Source organism: Phycomyces blakesleeanus, assembly GCF_001638985.1.
Source record: "Phycomyces blakesleeanus NRRL 1555(-) unplaced genomic scaffold PHYBLscaffold_4, whole genome shotgun sequence".
Taxonomy (NCBI): domain Eukaryota; kingdom Fungi; phylum Mucoromycota; class Mucoromycetes; order Mucorales; family Phycomycetaceae; genus Phycomyces; species Phycomyces blakesleeanus.
The window spans coordinates 2070-22940 of NW_017265137.1; the positions used below are offsets into that span (position 1 = coordinate 2070).

The following is a 20871-nucleotide window of genomic DNA, read 5'->3' on the forward strand; positions in this document are numbered from 1 at the left end:
AGCTAAAATAAACAAGAATAGAAATATGACAGAAAGATAAATAACGTTTATTGAATGATTTTTTTTCGTTCACATCTTTTCTAAACCTACTCAGCCATTGTAAATGTCTGTTTTGGCTTATATTATACTTTTTTGTTAAGCTATATGTTTTCTAATTATTTTGTGAGCAAAAGTGAATCATGTTGATCGTTATTCTCAAAAGAGGATATTGTGTAATTGTTGTTCTGATTGGCTAACAAGAATTCAGGCACGATAAAATAAGTGATGCTCAAAGTTGTCGTGCTTAGTTTTGGTGATACAATTTCTAGCGACTTCTTATTACAGAAGAAGCAGGAACTAGAATGACTACTCTTCACTTTGTAACTTTATAGATATGTATTATTACTAGACGCTTCTGGAGTGTAACCAAAGATAAATAATTGTTTCAAAAAGTATATAAGACAACCTACATCAAATATAACAAAAACTGTTTTGTATCCTTTATCTGATTTGCTATACTGATATGTTATATTAAAGTGCTAGAGTTGACATCCGAGACCAAAATCGCAACATGGAAGCAATCAGTAATGGTTGATATTTTTAGATTAAAATATTGTTCAAAATATAACACTGTATGAAGCTGACTTTTCTTCATTGGTAATTTTATTCACCTCTATATATATAATGAAATTAGTTAATGGCCTCAAGGCTATTGGCTTCGTAGTGAACATATTCTGTGTAAGATTTGCTGTTTACTGCGATAGGCTTTTACTTGTTATAACAAAGGGATTTAAAGGAAACAAAGAGAAAAAGATAATAATTTAAAATGATCAAGATAGTTTAAACTGTTAATGTATATTTAATGATTTATGAAATTTAACTACTGCAGATACTCTTAGATGTTAAAGATGACAAATATACTTATAGAGATATTAGTGTATATTCATAATCTAAGACCTTTTATTGTAGCTATTTCTTTTTTTTTTCATATCCAGAAATTAACAATCGTTTTGTATAAATAAGCAAGAAATGTATTTAATAAAAAAGTATTTTTATTCTTATCTGAAAACTATTCATAAACTTGATAATCCCCCAGTGGTATTGATTAGGCGACTTAGTTAAAGGTGCCAGAAAAAGAAATCAGATCGAGACTTGACAATTGGTAGCTGAATAAGCGATTTCTCTTACCAGAAAAGCGCCCACTTTACTGACGCTCAAATGAAAAAATAAAAAGAAAATAAAAAATAAACTTGAAATTGAAGAATGAGTTCATACCTTGCTTGCTGTACTGTACCCCATATTCCTGAAAAACAGTGTATCCGTTCTACTCATGCTCATGTCGCTTTTTGGGATACTCAAGGCAGAAACATCGTTTTCAAATTTTCTAGTGTATATGTTTCTACACTCCCTGCTCCAGAGTATCCCAGTTTACGTACCTGCTCCAAACTCTTTACCCATGAGTGATACACATGTCCCTGTTGACCATGCTGACCATGCTGACCATGCTGACCATGCTGATCATGGTGCCATGAATATACCCGAGTTAATTGTCACCTTCACTACTGCTCTTCATGACTCGCAGCTACCTTCTCTTTATGCTGCCCCAATTTCTGCGCACATCAATATTTCCCTGTTTATGTCTGTCCGTATATAACGCCCAGACTTTTATCGCAGTGCTCGTTCTTTCAACAATATTTATGGCTGGGTTTGTTCTGTGGAACGTTTTGCTGAACTACATCGCATAGAATATGACAGTTGGACCTCCTATTATATTACTCTTCTTTGTAATTGTGCCAATGCCTGGTGGTGCCGCATGGAAGACAATGTTACCAGAGCTTCGGATTCGCACAGGTTTACACACTTGCTTAATGGCAATTTGCATCCCATCAAATCCATGTTACCCAGAATTCCCGTAATCGCATTCGTTCTTTGCGCCAGAAAAGGTCTGTCAACAACTATATCAGCACTTACTATAATCTCCACATGGTAATCCTGTCCATGGCCAAGGATGAAGCGTTTTACTGATTTGTTGATGGTTTACGCCCTGAAACCCGTGGTCAGGTTCATTTTTGTGAGCCTTTGGACGTTGGTGAGACTGCACGCACAGCCCTTGGATACAAAATCGAGTGTTGTTCTGCTCGCCTGGCACGTCCTGATCCTATTCCACAATATTTCCGTGATGATGAACCTATTCCCATGGACCTTGATTCTATGTAGGGGAGGGGGTCCATGCGGACCAATTATTGTGGACGCTCAGGCCAATAGAACAGGCGAAGCTCCGCCAACCGCTCCGATATTAAATGGCACCAGCAAGATGCCCAGACCGTATTGCTACCACCCGCCAATTAGACGAAAGATGCGCCAAGGCCCAAGGATGTAATTCTCTATCATTCCACACAACTGAATTAAAGGGTAATCAGTTGTGTGAGGATCAAGATTCCCACTCTAACAGGAATGTAAATGATTATAATAGTGTTAACTATAACGAAAATACTAATAAAGCTTTGTCTTACCAATATTTTGATGACCATTCCACTTGTAATTAAGACTTAATGCACTTAGAGCAACTTAATGCTACCATTAACACATAATAGTCACTACATGATGCCATATATGAAGGAAAGCATATCTCCATACTAATCGAGAATCTTTTTATTTCCTGTACCTTTTGCACACCGGACAACCAGAATTTGAATTTCAGAAGTAAGCCACATGTTACCTTTGCATTTTTTATTATTCTTTTTTTTTTTAAAAAAAATGCAATATAGAACCAAAATAAGAACATATAAAAATAATCAAGAATACAGCTTAAATATATATTATTAGAGACGTTTGTGGACTCAGATTTGCAGAGTTGTACAAGAATTAGCTAAAAAAAGGTTTTTTGAAGTTTTCAAAGTGGATCCATAGAAGGACTGCTCATTACCTAGATAATATATTTGACAAGGCGACTACTAAAATTACAACTAATAATGTATGCTATTGATTAAACTAAACTTTTTGTTGATTTGACTATAAAACAGCTGTAAATTCTATATGTAACTGGAGATTGTATTGCATATATTTTCTCCAAGCCATATGTGATATATAATTAGAGTAAATTGCGTATAAAAATGTATAATCAGACTTTTTCTATGCCATTGTAAGCTTATATTTGAAAGTTACATTTCTCTATATATTTCTGCTGTTTAAATAACGTCAGTTTAGAAAAGCAAATAAATGAATATTAGAGGCTACCAATTTGAATAAGGTTTGGTAGAGTAGTGTCTCTATATAGATGTGTATGTAACATTGGGTTTCCTTTCTAAGGCAATGAGCTCGTGCAAAAAGTTGAAAATCTGAGTCCACAAACGTCTCTATTTACACATATATGTCCAAAAATACGTTGTTAAAAAAGTGAGAGACAAAGTTATATATCTTGAAAACAGTTGTAAATAAGACAGATTTTTTTTATTAAGGACGTTGTGTGGTTAACGTTCTGAAATGGGTTTCGTATTTTGCTTTAACTGCTTGAAAGGCTTTAATAGGGGCAGCATATGCTGCTCTAATAGCTTCTGCTTCCTCTTCAGTAGCATACTGGATCAACTGATACAAATCTTGTTCGTTGTGTCGAGTTGTCAAGGAGCACTTTTTGGTATACTCAAATGCTTCGATTGCATATCCACGGCCAGTGGTCTCTGTTCTGCTACCAATTGTCATGGAATTTTGTTCAACAAACTGCTCGATAGAAATACTGACAGACAACATGTTATTGACAGCAAAAGGCACAGACGGGAAAGTAAAACCAGATACATGGATACGAAGCAAATGCATGTGTTTACAAGGTTTCATGTACCTAGCCCAGGAATAACAAGTACAAGAAAGAATAACACTGTTGTTAACTTCAACTTGATATGTGATACCATCTTCAGTAAACGAGTCAATGAACCAGAATCCATCTTCAGGAACATCGTCAGTGTCATCGGAGATAGAAGTTAAAGATGCTGCTTTGGATGGGCTAACAATCATGTTAGCACGCATATATGGAGGAACAGCTTCAGCAGACATTTCTATTTTTCTTTGCTGTTTCTGAGCTGCTGTCATAGGACTACTACGCATGTTGATTCTCATGGCCTCCTCCTTGAAGTAAAACTCTACTTCGTTTGTCAATATAAAGATTGGTCTGTCAAATCTCTTGTTGCGACTACGGCCTAAAAAACGAGTCTTTAGTTGGTTGTGCCAAGACTCAATATAGTTGTTTGTTAGCATGTGAAAGCATTCGAGCTGATGGAAAGCTCTACTCCAAACACAATATTTAGCCATGGTGCACCAGTTGGTCTCAAAGTATTTCACAAAATCAGGCTGTGTATGCTCGTATTTTTCAATGACCCCGACGATCTTGTTCAGAAATGCCACAATATGCTCTTCGTACATGATGTGCTTAAGAAAAGCCATAATTTCGCCACGAATGAGGCGGTTTTCGTTGACAGTACTTCCAGTCTTGACCTTCAGATTTAACTGTCTGTACCATTCTTGACTCACATGGAAGAGACAGTATTGGATCTGACATCCAGGGAAGATTGCTGCGAGCGCATTTGTCTCAGCATTACTACAGTCAATCGTGAACTACTGAGGGTTTACAATCAACTGATTGTCTTTCAGGTGCTTCAACCACTGGACAATCGGGCCTAGAGAATGATCGTTGGTCAGCATATACGCACAAGGGAAACCGCGGTCGAGCTCTTCATCACGAATGACAATGGTGTAAAGAATGTCATCAGATCTTTGGGTAATGATGTAAGTGGCATCCATGCAAAATGTTGTTGCAGCTTTGATCTTGCCTTGCTGGAAAGGTGACGCGAATCCACAGGCATAAAGACTCTCGTCATTTGTGTATGCCTGCAAATTTCCTTCGAAGATGATGAAATTTTTGGGAGAAAGTTTCTCTGCAAACCACATCTTCATGGACTTGAAGTCGTCCTCGTGCAAGCGAAAGATTGTTCGGTTGATCTATAATTCAAATATATCAAAATAAATGTTAACATTGATAACATTGATTATAGCTTTTGTGTATAACTTACTGCAAGAATTTTGTTGTAAATATCAAAGTAGTTGATTTTACGTTCATTGAGAGAGTACTCTTGCCGGTCAACGTCACGAAGAATCTCAAGTCTGATCTTTCTAGCTGACGAGCCAGGGCTAGCTGTCAAACGAGCAACAATGTCATTAACACGACCTCGAGTCAAGGGAATAAGTCCAAGATCGGTTTGAATATCCCCGGGAATATGATTTTTATGGTTGCCAATGAAATCAAACATATAAACATGAGGTTTGTCAGCGTGACAGGTGATAATGAGAGTTGCCTCACAGCCAACTTTCTTCGATTTACGTTGAATCGGACGCTTTTCTCTGCTTTCAGGTTCATAGCTTTCACCTCTATGACAGGAGTATACCTGGGAGAAGAGCACACGCTTCTTCTTGGTGATATCAACAGCGGAACTATGTCTATTAGGACGACTGATAATCCACTTGACGCAGCATTGTTCTTCAATTTCTTGTTTGCAAAGTTCCCATTCAGAAGCAAAAACACAAACAATGTTAGACTTCAACTTCATAACATTAGGAATTGTCGAAGGTTCCAATGCAGATCCAATATCTCTCAGAGTTCTGACAGGTGCTGCTCCGAGTGCTGCCTTTCTCAAGGCTTGTTGTTCTCTTCTTGTAAGTGTTACTTCAGACATTGGTGGTGTTTCAGTAGTGTATTAAAATAGAGAAAAAGGGGTAATTATTACAGGATTTCCACTCCAAAAGTTATATTTTTTTTTCAAACTATATATTTTGCAAAATCAAAACTTTCATTTTGTGCTCCGACTATATATGAAAAAAATAAATTAATTAATGCGGATAGAAAGAAATTTAAAGCAAATTAATAAAGAGCATGAAGAATGCTAATATGTGCGATAAAGTATTTAAAGAATGTCTACACTGTTTATTAAAAACAATATAAGAAAACATGCAATGTCAATATATTGTTATAAGAAAAGTATATAATGCTAAGTTTGTAATATGGTTTTGGGAACTGTCTTTATCTATTATCTTTTTCTATACTCAAATCCTCCAACATGAACCCCAATCAAATCGCTATCGTTAAGAGAAGAAAGAGAAATGGACCACAAAAGGTTCTTCCGATCCACATCAAGAACATGATTGTGGAGAAATGTTATATAGAAGAGTCCATGACCCGAGCCGAAGCAGCCAGGGCATTTGGTGTCTCATGGGCGTCGATTAACAACATCATCACCAAATTCGAGAGGGATGCTACTGTAGAGCCCAAGAAGCGAGGCGGCTCGCGCGCGGAAAGTCTTAAGATAACCGATGAGCATTCGAAGTTCATTCAAGACCTCTTGGACAAATGCTGCACCTTGACTCTTGGTCAAATGAGAGAGGAACTGTTTAGAAAATTTCCAGAGCTTCAAGAGCAGAACTTGAGCATCAGTGGCTTACATAAGCACATTATCAACAACATCGGGTTCACATTGAAGAGAACCAAGCCGGTCGAGGGAAAAAGAAACGACCCGAAGACTATTGAGCTGAGAAAAGTATACGTAGACAGTATGCACACAAATGGTTTATCGTATAAAACCAATTGCATTTTTGTGGACGAAGCAGGCATTAATGCAAACCTGATCAGAGGACAAGGGTGGTCCAAGAAAGGCGAGGCCAGCATTGTGAAGACGAAGTCGAAAAGGGGACTAAACATCACAATTCTTGCCGGTATTTCTTACCAAGGTGTTGAGAGTGTGCAGGCGAAGTTGACCCCTGGTGGCACGACAGGACCAATTTTCGTTGAATTTGTAAAGACGATTATGGATTCGCTCGACCACAGTAATGCTGCCCCTCACAACTTCATTATGGATAATGCCTCGATCCATAGATCCCACCTTGTCACTGAATTGTTTGCTAATTCACGACACCACCTACACTTTCTCCCCCCATACTCTCCTTTCCTAAACCCGATTGAAGAGTGCTTCTCCAAACTCAAAACACTGGTCAAGAGAAAGCCCGGGTTGGTATGTGGTCAATTCTTGGAGTATATTGCTGAGTGCTCCCGTCATATCGCTATGGAAAACTGCCAAGGCTGGGTTGATCATAGCATTAGCTTCTTCCCCCAATGTACAAATAGCCAAGAAATAAATTGATTTTTTTTATATATAGTCGGAGCACAAAATGAAAGTTTTGATTTTGCAAAATATATAGTTTGAAAAAAAAATACCTTTGGAGTGGAAATCCTGTATTATCCTTAGGGCCAAAAAAAAAAGAAGGAAAGCCGGTCACACTCTCTTGTCCGGGCGGACTTCAATATACAAAAGGTACAGGAAATAAAGGAAATCAAAGGGCGTCACGGGCTTCTAATCGAGGGATATAGATGATCGCCCACCTGCACACTCTTGATCTCCACCTCCTCACGCCATGCTTCTTTCAAGGATTAAGGCTAAGCTGACTGGCAAGAGGGTGTCTTCAGAATTTAGCTTAGAGAAACAACGCAAGATTGCCATTGCTTTAGAAAAATACATACCAATTTTAAGGTACAGGGAAATTGTGAGATGACAACCCGATTAACATTCCATTTTAGTATTATCCTATTTGTGGTTGCAGTCATTTGGCTGTTCTTATTACCGTACGAAGGATACAACAAACGCACTTATATTTCAGAAAATGCACTTTTGCCTGGACAGGTATACATCTACTTATAAGAGCTAAAAGAAAGAATAAGGTAATGATGTTAGACATGATTAGGCAAACGTAAATTATGGATACAATGACATGCGTGCAGCAGAAGACTATCGGTCAAAAATCATCCGGATTCAGGATAAAGACAGTGAGATGTAAGCAAAAGCTTAATTTCTATGAGTTATTAGACTGATTGAAGATTTATTACAGGAGAGCGTCGTTTATCCAAGAGGAACTACGACGTATAGGATTCACATCTGCGCTTCAACATTTTTCTGTAAATGGTTTAAACGAAACTGTAAGCATGTAAAACAAAACAAAAACGTGATACTAGATGATAAGCGAATAAAAGAAGAGTTGAACAAATTTATTATTATTACTTATAAAAGGGAGTAAACGCATTTGCTATTCATCGAGCACCCCGAAGTGATGGAAAAGAAGCACTTATTTTGAGTGCACCTTGGGTGTCACGCACAGGGGATTGTGAGTTATTAATTGAAGTATAAGGGATGTATTACCTTGCTAAGATAATATACAACTTAGATAATACCAATGGTATTGCTGCATTGCTGTCTCTAGCAAAATTGTTCAAACGTAAGAGATTAATCCAAATTAAAGACGTGTATATGGGTCACGCACTTACCTTATTATATTAGGTAATATATATTGGTCCAAGGATATAATTTTACTTGTGACAGACAAGGATCTGTCAGGAACTCAGGCATGGTTGGATGCATATCATGGAATTACTCAATCAGAAGGTATATTAGTCATTGAGTGCATGGAATCACTTTCTTATAAGGAAAACCTCTAAAACACTAGAAATCGACAAGGCCGGATTCTCTTCTGTTGTCATGCCACGCTCAGGAGCTGTTCAAGGAGCAATCAACTTAGACTTTCCGGGGACAAATGATTATGAAAGTCTTGGACTTTTTTTTGGTAATTAATATCATGCTCGTAAAATCAATTCTAATGATTAAATTTGGTATTAGAGGGTGTCAATGGGCAGCTGCCAAATTTAGATCTCATCAACTCCATAGTTGTCATAGCAAGGCACACTGCTCAGATTTCAGTAGTCCTTCACGATACTACATCTAATTCATACGAAGAAAAATCATGGGGTGTGTACGCTGGCTCTCTTTTGCATATGCTCCGTACTATGAAGTATCAAGCCTTATGCCACCCTTCCAGTGATGCAGGTCTTTACTTAAGGTAAGACAGTTCCTCCGGAAGAAATAGTTTTAATAGTTTTAATAGTTGATTATGAATATTATTATAGATACAAAATTGATGCAATTACAGTGCATGGTATTCATGGATCTGGAGATTTGAACCACTTATTTGGATTCCACAGAATAGGAGTGTAAGTAACCAATAAAAAGCTCAATTAAAAAATAGGCTCTAATATCCTTTTTAATAGTCTGGTAGAATCCACTTTCCGCAGCTTAAACAACCTGCTTGAGCATTTTCATCAGTCTTTCTTCTTTTATTTCTTGCCACAGCCTAATCGCTATGTCTCTATCGGTGTCTATATGCCACCAATTATTGTCTTTGCATGTAGCTTGATATTTCAAATATCCTTTTTTCCAAAAGAAATACCAATTTGGGCATCCTCAGACACGTAATCTGGTCATTGTTTATTCTTAACCTTGTCTTTACTCCCTTGTACTTTATTACCTTCCTTTAGAGACAACAGGAAACCTAAATACTGAATACCCACCAGCCTTTACTGTCAAGAAGAAGAATGTATCTTTTGCTTTTTCTATTTTGGGGGCAACTCATCTCGCAGGTGTTTTAATATTTTATGTAATCCAACCAATCTTTGGGCAACAATTTCTTAGAAGCTTTCCAATGGCAGAGGTAATGTAACTGTATTCTTTATGACTGATTTTCTGATATAATATATACAAAATCAAAAGATCGTTCACGGACAGTTCATTATTGCCTGTTTGATCGCTTTCACAACTGTCACAGGCCTTAGCTTGTGGGTGACAAAAAATAGATCCACTACACACAGTGGTGCGATTTTAAAGTCATTCTGTTTGGCTCAGAGTGCATTAATAATCGCCACCGTATCCCTTTTGAATTTCAGCCTTGCGGTGGCAACGGCAATAACTATAGCTTTACCCTATAGTATTATTCGCCCTTCGCCAAATTCTGCAGCCCGACTCGCCCAATGGCTTATTATTACGTTGACATCGCCTGCCGGCCTTGTCACTTTATTTACAATTATCACGGGTAATTGTCTTACTAGTGTCTTGACAGCACTATTTGCGGATTTTCAAGTAGCTCAGTCATGGTTCTTGACTTACATCTGTATTGTCTATTGGCCTATAAATATGGCAATGTGCATTCTTATTGTCAGTAACTCGTGAATAAATAAGGATGCCAATATGAGAGCCAGTTAAATATATAATATTGGTATGATACAATATGAAATGTGAAATTAAAAGAAAAATGTAAATTAGTGTGGAGTATTTTTTTGTTGCATATATATTCTATTCTATCCGAGTGCAACTGCCATGTCTTCTTCATCTTCTAAAGCCTTCACCATATTAGACCCTCTCTTTCTTTCTTTTTCTTCCCCTTTCGCCTTTTCGTAATCCAAAAGAAATCCGGCTCGGAAGTAAGGCTGTGTAATGTATGTGAGTGTAGGTTAAGACGAATCCATAATATTTGTTTTACCTGGCAACGCCAATGACCGTATTTCCGCAAACCTTTATCATTAGTTTGTCCTCGTAACTCTTCTTCGCCTATCCGAATTCTGTCCTCTTCTAATCTGTTTTTCATATCCACGCAAATATCCCACAAATGCTGCCAATTCAAAGATTTACCCAACTTCTCTCGCAAATCTGTGTGTAAAGGCAATGCGGAATGAAATAGTTTAAAGAGGTGCGATTTCATGATGCTGTGGCGCGTTGGGCAGATATCCCTGCATATTTCTAGGTATTCTTGAGCAATAACCCACGACAATGGTGGCATATCCTGAGGTGTAAATATGGTAGGATTGTACAAATGTCCTTCTCCACTCATAACACCGTCCGCCCCAGTATAATCAAGACAACTTTTAACATCTTCATGATAAAGAATGTTTCCATTGGCAAATACAGGTATTTTAACAGTATCCTTTACCGCCTTGATTTTATCCCAGTCAGCCAGACCTGTGTGATGCCCTTTCTGTTCTCTTACGCGACCGTGAACAGTCAAAAGTTGGGCCCCTGCATTTTCGAGCATTTTTGCATAAGCTACTGTCTTCTCGACAGTCGGAAAGACCCGAATCTTGGCAGTGACTGGTACATATAGTTCACGATGAAGCAAAGATATCATAGATTCAATTACTTTCCATTCATCCTGCAAGAATGATCCATAACGCCCCCGTTTTGCAATATTCTGTGGACACCCAAGGTTTAAATCAATCGCATTGCATTGATGTTCTACCATCTTGGCTGCATTAAGCAGTATATATGGATCGTTCGCACAAAACTTTAGGAATATAAGTCTTCTTCTTGATAACATATTATGTTCAAAGCAAATATATATATATATATATATATACATAATCGGGTACCTGTACAATAAGAGGTCGATCTTTTTCGTTTGTGCTCCACTGATCTTTTCTGTATCTTGGACCACTAAAAGAATCACTAAATAGCTTGGCATGGAACATTGGTGTGAAGCATAAATGGGAATCATAACGCTTGCTTAATATCCGCCAAGCTTGTTCGGATTGCTCGACCATGGGCGCAATAATGTGCTTGGGGCTACCAAGAGTTTTTTCATAGAATTCATATCCCTCCAGCTTTTTCGTATGTGGAGCTATTGAATGCATAGTACGCCGTAATGTATATTTCGTAGAGGTTAGACCATGGCAAATCAGCATTATACAAGTAATATATCAGATAAGTTGGAAGAATCATACAAAATAACTGGCCCTTCTTTAAAGCATGATCAAGAGGCAGTCACAAAGACGGATAAGAAGTTGTCGCGTTATAGCTTACTTTGTGAAGGAACAAGACGAAAGAAGTTGTAAAACATAGCGATGGCCTCACCGAAAGACATCACAGCACATGGGAATGCGGCGGTCGATCAGACTATATATTCTGTGCCTGCTAAAGATTCTGGTGACAACGATATGGCTATTAATGAGCAATCTCTCACTGATGCAACTACGATGGACTTGACAGGAATAGTAAATAAAAATCCCACATATTCCATGGAAGTGAATGAATCTTCAGATGATGATTTGCTTGATAACCAAATCTCAGAATTGGATGATCCTGCTGCTATTCAGGCACAAAAAACTCTTGAGGCTTTGGAACAATTACCGCAAGTCATGGAACAGGTGATGCTTCGACCAACACGTATTATCTAAACTTATCACTCACAACATACGTACTAGTTGGATCAAGATAATACACGATTTGAATTGCATGTACGCTTGATTGAAATTCTGTCCCTGCTAGACTTCCCCGATCAGCTTGAATCTGCCCGTGAAAACATGCACGAATTATTCCCTCTTCCAGAATGTAAGAAGAAAAAGAATTGTCGTCGGCATAGAAAGTTAAATGCTTTTATTTTATAAAATGCTAGCTATGTGGCTGGATTGGATTAACGACGCCAAAAAGAACTTGGATACAGAGGATGGAGAGGCAAAGTTACGCCTTCTGTATAATGAGGCTGAAAAAGACTACTTGTGTAAGTATAAAACAATAGTGATATAGTATAAACTGCACTTCTTTACTTATTCATGCTTAAAACAGCCATTCCTATTTGGAAGTCTTATGTGGATTTTATCCTCGCCAGATTTGATTCTGTCTGGGGCGACGATGAAACTGGACTCAATAATGAAGCCGAAGCTGAGATGGTTATAGAGAATACACGAGAAGATTTAATGAAAGCAGTGCGCGCTACAAGCTACCATGTGATGGAAGTACGTCTTTTTGTTTTTGTTTGTTTTACATGGAATTCATTCTATACTAACTTTGATCATAGAGCCACGAAATATGGAATAAATACAGTGGATTTGAGATTCGAGTATTAAAGGTAATAATATTGTTTACCCATTTATTTATTTATTTATTTATCCCTTCATATTATATTGTTTTTATCCAATACATTCCATTAGCGTTTTCAAAGGTAAAAAAATGTGTGGGTATTCTAAAATATAAGTTAAACTAACATTAAAATATAAAGCCCTGAAAGATTTGAAAAAGTTAAAAAAGCTTTTATGGAACGCTTGAGTACCTTGCATATTGGTGAGATTCAATAATCATAAAGCATACACTTGGAAATTAAAACCTTTCTCTCTTTTAGCCTGCGAACAAACTTTCAGCGATTATTCTGGCCTGATAAGTACCTTTGATAATGAAAATTATGAATCCAATATGGTGGAAGCCAACAAAATTTACGCAAAAACGAAAGAAGCAGCAATTGAAAGAGATTATTTTGAACAACAATTAGTAAGAGTTTAAGTCATTGTATTAATTATTATTTAGTCTCATATTTATTTTGATACCATTTTCCTGTAGACTCAACATGGATATTCACTTGATATGTTTTATCAATATATTGAAAACGAGAAAATAACAACCAAAAAGCCTAGTTTAAACAATGTTAGAGGATTGTACGAGCGTGCAGTATCAATGTACTGTACCGACGTTGGCCTTTGGAATGATTATGTTCTTTTCTTTGTAAGAATTAAGTAGAATCTTCAAAGAAACTGCACAGATACTTACTAAACTACACGTTGACCAAAAGTTTGAACGTGTACGTGTTCAAATCTTCTTGGAAGCTACTACTTTGCGTGCTGTTCGGAATTGTCCTTGGTCTGGTATCTTGTGGGCCCATCTCGGAAGAGTCTTGGTAAAAAAGTCTAAAAATAGTATTCCTCAAGAAAAATATTTATATTATTTCATTGTTTTTAGGAGACTGGTAAAAAATCACATGAAAAGATATCCGGTAATGCTAACAAAAAAACGTAAATGTGAGAATAAACAGCTATTGAAAGTTTGTATAATAGAAATATTCGACCGTGCCTTAGAGAACAAGGCTTTGCTAGCAAGTCTTGAAGATCTTGTAGCTCTGTTGAGGGCAAAATGTGACTTTGAACGCCGGCGTGTCGACTGGGAAGAGCGTAAGTTTGTGTATGTGTAAATACTGGATAAGAATTCATCAAACATCTATACATACATACATATATATATTATCCTGAAGCCGACGAGGAAACTATTATGGACCTTCGTGTTGCCTTTGAAGAGGCACTGGTATATATATCTGAAGGTAATACTATTACAAATGAGGGTTGTAATAGCTGATAGAGGTTATACAGCATTCGGAAAGATTGGTGATCCGTATTACCGCATAGAGAAATACTATGCCTATATCGAGGTATTTTTTTTCTTATATTGCATCATACGCCAATTTACTAAATACGTATGGTTATACTCATTTATTTTTATTTATAAGGGTAAGAAACTAGGCAATGTAAAGAAAGCTCGTGAGATATGGGAAGGTGTTATAAAGAAGCATGGCCGCCAATCAGAAGCATGGATTCAATACATTGACTTTGAGAGGTGAGTTTCTAATCTGACAAAACTATGTATTAATATTGACTATTTATATTAGATCCGCCGGAAATGAACATCGATGTGCTTCATTGTTCAAACAAGCACTTTCAAAAAATCTCGATTATCCAGAAAGGATTATGGATGCATGGATGACTTTTGAGCATGAGGAAGGAACAGTTGACTCCATGGAAGATGCTCTTATTCGCATCAACAAAGGTTCAAAGCTACTAACAAGAAACTGGCAGGTAAACAATTCTCAATACGATTTGTACTGGATAAGAGCTCTAACATATTTTTTCTTTTAATATTATAGGCAAATCTTGCTGAACAAGAAACAGCAGAAGGAAAAAAGAAGGAAAAAGAGAAGGAAAAAGAGATGTCTGCAAAGGTGCCTGATACAAAAATCCTCATAACCATATTCATAACTTTTTTACTAGATTAAAAAGAGTGCTCACCGCCGGAAGCTCAAGGAAACAAAAAAACAGAGCTTTGAATTATCAATGGCTCCTTCAGAAAAAGAAAACAAAGTACACTCTGTACCTACTGTACCTATTCTTAAACGCAAAGCCTCCGAAATGAATATATTTGAAAACGATGTCTTCAAGAAGCCAAAGCCGATTCAAAAAATATCAGCAGAACCCAAAGTAGAGAAAAAGGCAGTAGCAAATGTAGAAACAAAGCCAGCCAGTGGATTAGGTATGATCCCCCATGGTATGCGCAATGCACGTGGAAGAGGACGTGGTAAAGGAACACGTTTGGCTATTTCAAGAAATCAAGCAAAACCTGCCGAACAAGCTACTTCTACTCATGCTCCAACAGCTGGGCCAACTGCACCTCAAACAATTACTCCCAAAAGCAATGATGATTTTAGAGCTCTTCTGCTAGGCAAAAAGTGATTTTTATGGATAATAAAATAAAACAAAATGCTATTTATTTTATCTACACAACAAAACTATCTTAAGCTCCTTCAATCATGCCCTGCAAAAGATCCAGTAAAGTTGATGCTGACCACGCTTGTGTGTCACACGAATCCCAGCATTTTTCTCCGTTCTTATTAGTCAACTCGGCCAAACCGCGCCAAGGGTTGGTAGCAATCTCTTCACGATGAGCACGCAAAATACGAGCAATAGATTGCGGAGGCATGGCATTGAAAATATAGACTGAACGGAGGTAGTAGCCAAGTGGCCAGATCCATTCGGGTCCTTGGTGGTAATTACGTCCCTTGGCAACCAAGAAATCATCCGAATCGTCACTGTTAAAATAGTAGGGGTGGTATTCTCGATCTGCTGGATCCAAAGTGGACATACCAAGAGGACCAACCAATATATTCTTAGTGAAGCGTAGACATTCTGCTGCATGTTCCTCGTCAAAAAGTTCGGGTGCAACTGTCATGGCAACAGGGAAATTACAACGGAGCTGATACTCTGTGTAAGGCTTGGCTGCTTTCCAAACGTCTTTGTAAATTCCACGGCGATGGACAATACGAGGGTCAATATCATAAGCGTGGTCTTCAGAAGGATCTATGGTATGGGAAGTTAGAAAATTAGGTACAGATATTGTTATATATATATATTGGAGTTTTACCTTTGGGAACATAGTAAATACGCTCAAAGTTTTTTTGCAATAAATCATTCCAATGTTGGTATGACAGTGCCTTGCCATTAACTTGAACACTCGTCCACGCAAACTCCTTTTTCTTGTAAAGTTCCAAGACAAACCGTAATGCACTCTTAAGCAAACCAGTAATTTCGATAGGCGCACCATCACGGGATGTGCCAGGGAAGCCTTTATTGTGAGCTCTTTCACTCTCGCCCATCTTATCCATCCATGTACCACAATTAAACTCATTACCACCAACCAACACGCCGGTCTCCCAATCCACATCAATGTCAATATTGAAACCCTGGTCTTTCATCTGGCGATCAATAGCCTCTCCTGCGTTATATTCTCTAAAATGAATGCCTTGGGCATGGCGTTGTAATATCTCTTGCATGATCTCGCCAATGGTAGACGCGTATTGGTAGCCTTCTTCTACAGGTACAAAGCGGTCGTCTTTTGGAAATCGGCGAAGGACCTTTGTGGTAAGAATAGAAGGACCATCTGGGGCCATATTGTAATAGTCTTGGATAGCTTGCATAAAGAACCATGCAGCATCGCGAGCGTTGTAACGAGGAACGCGTACAGCATCCAAAAGATTAGGGATTAGGCCATGCTTCAATGAGCTACCAAAGGAAACTATATGGTTTTTGGCCGCACCAAATTGCCCTGTAACAAGTAAAAGTCCACGAAGAGAGATAAATACATCACGGCCCCAAGTGCGGAATGCACCAGTGGTAAAATGAGGCAATCCAGCAGCAAGACAAGGCCCGGATTTAGTGGGATGTAATCCAGCTGAAGGAACCTGGCCATACATCTGGACACTACACAAAGCCAATTGCTTCAAAAATTGGTCTCCATTTTGAACGAGTGGTGACATACAAGCTAAAGCATGGGTGTAAATCTTGTCGTAAGCAGTTTGGATAGTCATAGCGAAGTATTTTGGCACAAGGAAGTCGGGCATCTGTTTAACCACATCGAATCTTGAATTGAACCAGTCTGATAGTGGCTTAAGATGAGGATACTGTTCATGCTGGCGTTCCAAACGATTCACTACGTAATCAAGCATCCATTTTCCTTCTCTTAGGTTGTTGCACACAGGGTGCCCAAGGTCATTGTTAATGATAATAGGTGTCAGAGCAGACATGAATCCCTGAAGACCTGCATATACAAATTTTCCATAACCGGAGACGTTGTAAACCCCATCGCCACCAGTAGCATCCATCTCTTCGCTTTCGCATCGGTACAAGGCTACATTACAATCAAGCAAGTCCAAATCTTTTACAACTGCATCATCCATGGTCCTAATAATCTCACGTGCATTCTTGTATACATCTCCAATAGAAGTCTTGAGAACATAAATTGATCCGGGAGTAAAGGATTGAGGAAGGACTACTAGCGTATAGCTTCCTTTCTCATCTTCGTAGTGCTCAAAATCAGGGGATGGTATGGTCTCGACATGGCTTGGTAACCCGGAAAGTATGGTTTCGTCAACAACCTTATGCCCGTCAATCTTTAGCGATGCTCCAAGGACAAAGGTAGCCTGAGTTTTACGTAATCTTATGGGTGAAATACCGGTGGAAGCGTTAGGGAATGCAGTGCGCGAAATAAGCAAATAGCCTTCTTGGGATCCGGGACTCTGCCGGTGTACTAGAAGGTAGTCATTCTCTTGGTGGACATGTACTTCTGTGTATCCCTGAATAGACATGTCGAGATGAAGTTTCTGGAGCTTGCTCTTAACTTCCACAATACCGGCATATTTAGTGTTTTTTGTAGAGTAGTGGCGGTGCTCACCAACAATATCCAATAAACGCGGGTAAATCTCGTCATACCCCTTTACACTTCCAGTAGCACAATCGGAGAAAGCAACAATGGCAGCATTTGGCAACGTGTCTTCAGCAAGTCTCTTTTGAAAAGGCGTCTCATTATCGTGAGTGCAATCCATAAAGAGAGCCCGGGGCATGCTGCCATGAGAAACAGGAATATAGTAAACCTGGTCATACTCCTCCCTTTCATACGGGACGCACCTCCATGTCATATCTTCATCCATACTTCCCACAGGTTTTCCTCCGTGACGATGAACTAGACGTGATAATTCGTGTGTATCCCAAGCTTGCATGGCTTCTCTAATAAGTGAATGGATACCCAATCTAGAAACGAACAAGTTATCGGTATCTGGTGATCCGGTAAAAAGCTCAGCAAGAACGTAAAGATCGGGCTGAATCTTGCGGGCAGCGTCCAAAAGGTACTCAGCTACCGGAATGGGAGTTGAGTGACAATTGTCAATGCGGATACCCTGGAACATGTTTGCAACTTGCTCGGTATATTCACGCATATGATTCCACAACCATGGGTTTTCTTTTGGCGACTTTCCATATCGAAGCTTTACACAATCACCCCAGATAATGACCTCCCGGCGTAAATAGGCCTGAGAGTTGGGTCCAGCAAAGTCGTTCATAGGATCGGCATTCCAGATCCAGCCGTTGTTAGCTAGCTGCATACTTCCAGGAGGGTGCTTATTATCCTTGTCTTGAAGACGAGTGAAGTAACTCTCAACAATAGGGGAACTAATGACTTACATATGAGCATTTTACTTTTTATATCATTATTATTCATTTATCTCTAATGTCTTACCTCTTTGTGATTTCTCCAAACTTGGGCCCATTCTGGTCTAATCTGGTGTAGGAAAGACGGCTCTTGATATTGCTAATAGCAGCACTGACATTTTCGTCGTAAATCTTATAGTAAGGCAAGTTATACTCATCCAGTATGTGACCATATTTCTCAACTAATTTGTCTTCTTGTCCTCCTACAGTATCTATCGTGTGAATACCGTTCAATGCCAAAACAAAGGAAAGGGCGTGGGAAAGGTCAACTGATTTATTGAAACGCTTTCCAGGGCTGCCATTTTTGACAGCATCTTCGCTCAAAATATCGGCCTGTTCTTTGAGTGACAAGTGTCCAAGATCGCGACGCCCGAGGTACTTTCTAGGATCACACTTAATTTTCTCTAGCAATGCCTTTTTGAAAGTCTCCTTTTGCTCAGTGACATTGAGGACAAGGTATTCGTACAATTTCAGTGCAGGGATGGTGTGTTTAGCTGCGTAGGACATGATAATATCCACATCTCTTTCAGACGTAATATTGCGAGGCAAGCCCGCCTCCTCCATGTTTACAGACAGTTCAATAAATGCAGTATCCAACTCATACGCAGGTACAATATGAGGAGAATTGTGTAAATTGTAACCTAATTAAGAGTTTGTTGTTATTGTTATGATGTAGTTGTGCATCGTAGGTTATTTTTAATAGAAAATTATAAAAATTACCTGCTTCTGGGTGCTCTAGCAAAAATGGCGAGGTGTCGCTAGTGTGGTTCCACACAACATCTGATAGACATAAAATACCATAATCTTTTTGAATACGTCTCAAGGTGCTTTCAACTATGGCTAGTTTTTCCTTGTCGGATTTTTTGACGTCTTTGGAGTTGAACAGGTCATCTGCGAAAGCCAATTGGTTGCTGATACTATAAGGGGAGTCTGAAGAACCGCGTTTTTGCATGGGCACAAAATGAATCATATTATACCCCCCGCTGTGGATCATATCCAACTGCTTTTTCCATTCTGTAACAGGTCCCATCCACTTTGGCACAACTGATAGAGCCATAAGAGCGTCCAATGGCAATGGTTTTTTGCCATCCTTGGTCTCAATTGTTAACCTAGGCTCGGCTACAATGAACCCGGATGTTGAAACTTGCTTTTTCGTGTTATTGGTGTACTCAACGCGGTATTCATATACACCTGGGTTGATAACTTCAACATCACAATAGGCACCCAATAGTTTTTCGTCTGTGACAAAGCTAAAAACGATAACATTTGAGTATATAAGTGGAGCATGAATATTATATACTTACGGTATAGGATGAAATGAGTGCCTATCAAAAGCACTAAATAAAGAAATATCAACACAGATAGTGAGTACAATGGCTATGGTTGCTGTATTTAACAAAGCCTTACCCTTTAACGGGGTAGTTTGTACAGAGCGTTGGATGACCTCCGGCTGCTGATGTCCCTGCTTTAAGAATGAAGCGAAGTATCGCTGTCTTCTCATTGAGCGGAATACGAATATACTGAAGAAGACGTATTAGTAAAGAAGAAAGAAAAAAAAAGATGCTATTATACTTTGAACGTGTTTTACATACCGCTTTCTTGTCTTCAGGGGATCCATCGTCAGAGAGCGTGATGGCATAAAGGAGGGGAATTTCTGAAGAAATGCCGGCCGACTCAATTTTGGGAACGGTTGTGCCAATCTTAGCTATAACGGATTTCGAGTCAAGTTTTGCTTCAAGATCTACGCTTTGAATGGTTTCCGTCAAACCACTAGAGGAAGATGTGGGCGTAGATTTTGATCCATCTTTTTGAGAATTATTTCTGCTGGGTTTCGCTCCTTCCTTAGGTGTATTTGTACTATTGCTACTTGTTTTTGCTGTCATTGTGAAGGAAAAGAGAGAAAAGATAGGTTAAGAAAGATGGCAGACAAGAGGCAAAAAATCGCGAACAGCCGGCTTTTATAAGCGGACTGAGAAGTATGGATTTGAGGGGCGCATTTGGGAAATGGTCTCAGATAAAGATCATTATGTTTTGGGAACAAATAAGATTAGCTGAAATGCAATGTTTTCTGGTATTGTTTGATCCCTGAATAATAGTCTTTTTTATAATATATATATGTACATATTATGATGATTTCAGGACAGTTGCTTTTCTATAGGCATAGCGTACTTAATAACCCACATTATTGTCTTATATGTATCTCAATTTCTTTAGGCGTATGTATTCATCTAATTGCTTTGAGAACGAGAGCAGAGTCTATCAAACCGATCTGGTACAAGGCGGGAACGCTTTCTCCAGCGATTCGGCACAATGTTGCTGTCCCGCACAGTCCTGTGGAATACGTATACATTCAGCCTCCGTAGCATAACCTCAAACTATTCATTCGCCCAGACTTATCCTATCCCCTTACTAGA

General features: G+C 38.6%; 6 protein-coding genes across 6 annotated transcripts; 3 read left to right on the forward strand and 3 right to left on the reverse strand.

Annotated features, from left to right (window-relative positions):
* Nucleotides 1-1016: 1016 nt before the first annotated feature.
* PHYBLDRAFT_179778 (hypothetical protein) lies at nucleotides 1017-2359 on the forward strand (the record flags this gene model as incomplete). Its single annotated transcript, XM_018438207.1, has 4 exons — nucleotides 1017-1625; nucleotides 1725-1891; nucleotides 2041-2192; nucleotides 2245-2359. The coding sequence occupies exons 1-4, from the start codon at nucleotides 1310-1312 to the stop codon at nucleotides 2357-2359; spliced, it is 750 nt and encodes a 249-aa protein (XP_018295288.1). The 5' UTR covers nucleotides 1017-1309.
* Nucleotides 2360-3432: 1073 nt separating this feature from the next.
* PHYBLDRAFT_164161 (hypothetical protein) lies at nucleotides 3433-5699 on the reverse strand (the record flags this gene model as incomplete). The annotated part of the gene is made up of 3 exons (XM_018434960.1): nucleotides 3433-4567; nucleotides 4589-4968; nucleotides 5040-5699. 3 exons carry the CDS (start codon nucleotides 5697-5699, stop codon nucleotides 3433-3435), a joined length of 2175 nt encoding a protein of 724 aa, XP_018295289.1.
* Nucleotides 5700-7385: 1686 nt separating this feature from the next.
* PHYBLDRAFT_179779 (GPI transamidase GAA1) lies at nucleotides 7386-10103 on the forward strand. Its single transcript, XM_018438208.1, has 13 exons — nucleotides 7386-7544; nucleotides 7592-7694; nucleotides 7756-7844; nucleotides 7900-7987; nucleotides 8079-8172; nucleotides 8233-8283; nucleotides 8346-8450; nucleotides 8512-8628; nucleotides 8682-8901; nucleotides 8969-9052; nucleotides 9110-9263; nucleotides 9349-9549; nucleotides 9609-10103. Exons 1-13 carry the CDS (start codon nucleotides 7429-7431, stop codon nucleotides 10062-10064), a joined length of 1878 nt encoding a protein of 625 aa, XP_018295290.1. The 5' UTR covers nucleotides 7386-7428; the 3' UTR covers nucleotides 10065-10103.
* A 388-nt stretch (nucleotides 10104-10491) lies between these two features.
* PHYBLDRAFT_89637 (hypothetical protein) lies at nucleotides 10492-11494 on the reverse strand (the record flags this gene model as incomplete). Its single annotated transcript, XM_018443727.1, has 2 exons — nucleotides 10492-11172; nucleotides 11258-11494. Coding segments are annotated over 2 exons (918 nt in total), but the record flags the coding sequence as incomplete, so codon positions are not given.
* Nucleotides 11495-11728: 234 nt separating this feature from the next.
* On the forward strand, nucleotides 11729-15151 carry PHYBLDRAFT_164164 (hypothetical protein; the record flags this gene model as incomplete). The annotated part of the gene is made up of 18 exons (XM_018434961.1): nucleotides 11729-12031; nucleotides 12089-12215; nucleotides 12280-12384; nucleotides 12450-12619; nucleotides 12682-12732; nucleotides 12815-12825; nucleotides 12883-12944; nucleotides 13003-13148; nucleotides 13218-13379; nucleotides 13447-13551; nucleotides 13614-13647; nucleotides 13709-13822; nucleotides 13903-13968; nucleotides 14000-14076; nucleotides 14155-14261; nucleotides 14314-14500; nucleotides 14569-14643; nucleotides 14693-15151. 18 exons carry the CDS (start codon nucleotides 11729-11731, stop codon nucleotides 15149-15151), a joined length of 2361 nt encoding a protein of 786 aa, XP_018295292.1.
* On the reverse strand, nucleotides 15125-20122 carry PHYBLDRAFT_36305 (glycoside hydrolase family 133 protein). Its single transcript, XM_018440074.1, has 7 exons — nucleotides 20050-20122; nucleotides 19865-19977; nucleotides 19762-19794; nucleotides 19178-19707; nucleotides 18486-19098; nucleotides 15840-18418; nucleotides 15125-15775 (listed from the first exon to the last, which is right to left on the reverse strand). Exons 4-7 carry the CDS (start codon nucleotides 19512-19514, stop codon nucleotides 15213-15215), a joined length of 4092 nt encoding a protein of 1363 aa, XP_018295293.1. The 5' UTR covers nucleotides 19515-19707; nucleotides 19762-19794; nucleotides 19865-19977; nucleotides 20050-20122; the 3' UTR covers nucleotides 15125-15212.
* Nucleotides 20123-20871: the final 749 nt, after the last annotated feature.

Bases quoted from the DNA above. Each gene is read 5' to 3' on its own strand.
- PHYBLDRAFT_179779 (XM_018438208.1), top strand. From the start codon at position 7,429: ATGCTTCTTTCAAGGATTAAGGCTAAGCTGACTGGCAAGAGGGTGTCT. The intron at 7,845-7,899 runs GTAAGCAAAAGC...GATTTATTACAG, and splicing joins CAGGATAAAGACAGTGAGAT to GAGAGCGTCGTTTATCCAAG. The intron at 7,988-8,078 runs GTAAGCATGTAA...TACTTATAAAAG, and splicing joins TAAATGGTTTAAACGAAACT to GGAGTAAACGCATTTGCTAT.
- PHYBLDRAFT_36305 (XM_018440074.1), bottom strand. From the start codon at position 19,514: ATGGCTCTATCAGTTGTGCCAAAGTGGATGGGACCTGTTACAGAATGG. The intron at 19,099-19,177 runs GTAATTTTTATA...ACTCTTAATTAG, and splicing joins GCTAGAGCACCCAGAAGCAG to GTTACAATTTACACAATTCT. The intron at 15,776-15,839 runs GTAAAACTCCAA...CCCATACCATAG, and splicing joins TATTTACTATGTTCCCAAAG to ATCCTTCTGAAGACCACGCT.